Source organism: Orycteropus afer, unplaced genomic scaffold (assembly GCF_000298275.1).
Source record: "Orycteropus afer afer isolate SDZICR_OR568_19922 unplaced genomic scaffold, OryAfe1.0 scaffold00115, whole genome shotgun sequence".
Lineage (NCBI taxonomy): Eukaryota > Metazoa > Chordata > Mammalia > Tubulidentata > Orycteropodidae > Orycteropus > Orycteropus afer.
Window position 1 is genome coordinate 7,333,035 of NW_006921702.1, and position 2,012 is coordinate 7,335,046.

The 2,012-nt window shown below is 47.1% G+C and overlaps 1 protein-coding gene across 1 annotated transcript; it reads right to left on the reverse strand.

Annotated features, from left to right (window-relative positions):
- Positions 1 to 651: 651 nt before the first annotated feature.
- LOC103199629 (alpha-1,3-mannosyl-glycoprotein 2-beta-N-acetylglucosaminyltransferase-like) lies at positions 652 to 1,639 on the reverse strand. The gene is given in 2 exon segments (XM_007943961.2): positions 652 to 1,336; positions 1,338 to 1,639. Coding segments are annotated over 2 exon segments (987 nt in total).
- Positions 1,640 to 2,012: the final 373 nt, after the last annotated feature.

The window sequence follows — 2,012 nt, forward strand, 5'->3', positions numbered from 1 at the left end:
TTTGCACTACTCTTAACAGAAATTTTCTCCAGGCGGACAATTTTAGCAATCAGGAGTTCCTCAGTTGCTTACAGAAAATTTCACTTTGGAGTTTATAAAGACTTATGGGTGGCAAAGTTACACTAAGTAATTTATTACACTGCAGGCTACCCCCTGGATTTTCTAGCTATTACTTCAAAAATTCACATCCCTTTCACCCATCAGTTTAAGAATAACCACACCTATGGAAATGTGTAAGTCAGCTACTTCATGCTTTTATCTCCCCCGATTTTAAATAGTTAATTTCTAATTTGCCCATCCCTATCAGACCAGTACTCTGAGGAAGTGTGATCCTTTCTCTCTGGAGAATCTTCTGTTTTGCTTGGAAACTTCAGGCATGTGGATCCATAAACAAGCAAAGTCCAGCTCAGCACAAGCCATTAAATTGCAGCAACTTAACACCATCTGTGTCAATCATCTTCTTCTCCATTTGGTCGGGTTCCGGTCAGCTCAGCTCTAGCTATCCCAGCTAGGTCATGGATATTACCTGCCAAGTTTGGGACTTACATTCTTCCCTTCACTTCAGACCAGCTAGCACCTTCTGTCACATCTTCAGTTCTCAGGGACTATTTCAATGCTCATAGGTTCACAATTCATTGCACTTCAGACCAGCTAGCCCTTCCTCTTATCTCCAGCTCCTGGGCTTTCCCCGCATAGGTAGGGCAGGTCAAGCTGGGTGAAGTGCACAAAGTGCTGGTTTAACTTGATGAACTTGAGGTGATGGTCAAAGAACTGCTCATGGCTGACACCCTTGCGGCCAAAGGTTATCGTTCTCGAGATTTCAGGCTGCACACAGGCCCGTCCCTGTCGTTGCTCTGGCTTGCATATCCAATCATCCCAGAAGGCCTTGGGCCACTTGGGCTCTAATTCAGCCCAGAGTTTAGCTAAGAGTAGCCAGCCCAGGCCAGGGAAAAAGTCCATGCAGTAGAGAAGTTCAGGTTTGTTAGAGTCCACCATCTGTTCCTTGCTATTGTTGTTCTAGATAGATACATACCAGAGTGAGGGGTTAGTTCTCAGCGTTGGGTAGGTGGCCTGAAAGTACTCAAATAAATCTGGTGCTACCTCCAGGTCATCTTTGACGACCACAGCTGCTGAGAATTTGAACCTGTGGAAGATTTGGCCCAGAGTCCAATGGTAATGCTGCGTAATTTTATAGTAGCTCTGGAATTTGTGGTGGTCGGGCGGCACAGTAACATTGCTCAGGTCAGGTTGCAGGGTGTGTGTGATGGCGCTGTTATAGGAGGCAATGACCTGGGCTATCTCCTCATGCCCATAGTCCTGGTTGGCAATGATGGGGTACAGGCCCATGCGGTGGGGTAGGGGGACCCTCAGTGGGCACTCTCAACTGCTGCCTCCACTGAGCATGGTGCTCCCTAACGTGCTGCAACAATCCCCGCTGACGTTCCAACTCCTCGTCAGCATCCTGGGCTAGGCAGATCACCTCATGGGTGAGGCTGGCGGGGTCATCATCAAGAGAACTGTCTGAGGGAGGCCTGCCAGGTGCTGGGCGTGTCCAGAAGAAGAGAAGGAGCAGGGCATTCCAGGCCACAAAGAGGATAGTGCCCCACAGCACAATCCCTGCAGACTGCTTCTTCAGCATCCTGGTCTTAGGTCAAAGAGTACTAAATTCAGCTCGTTCTTTTCTTTGCTGCACTTCCCTCATTTCCACTCAGGTGGATCCAGGTGGTTACAAGCAAGTAACATACAAGTTTACTATTCACTGGCTTCCTTTAACTTTCAGTCCTGGGAGGGATTTTTCTCATGGACTATGACTTTTCTGCTTTGATGGACCCAAAGTTTATCTGCTTGCTTGAAATGTAAAAAGTTAAACAGTCATTTTTTCTTCAGGTCTTCTCTTCACATGTAAATTTTCCCTTCCCTCAGCAGTACTGGGTGGGGCTCAGGTTTCCCACTTAAGTTTCTATATGGGTTCTACAGGGCTTAAAACAAAAGTTTGTGTTTCTTCCGGGCAA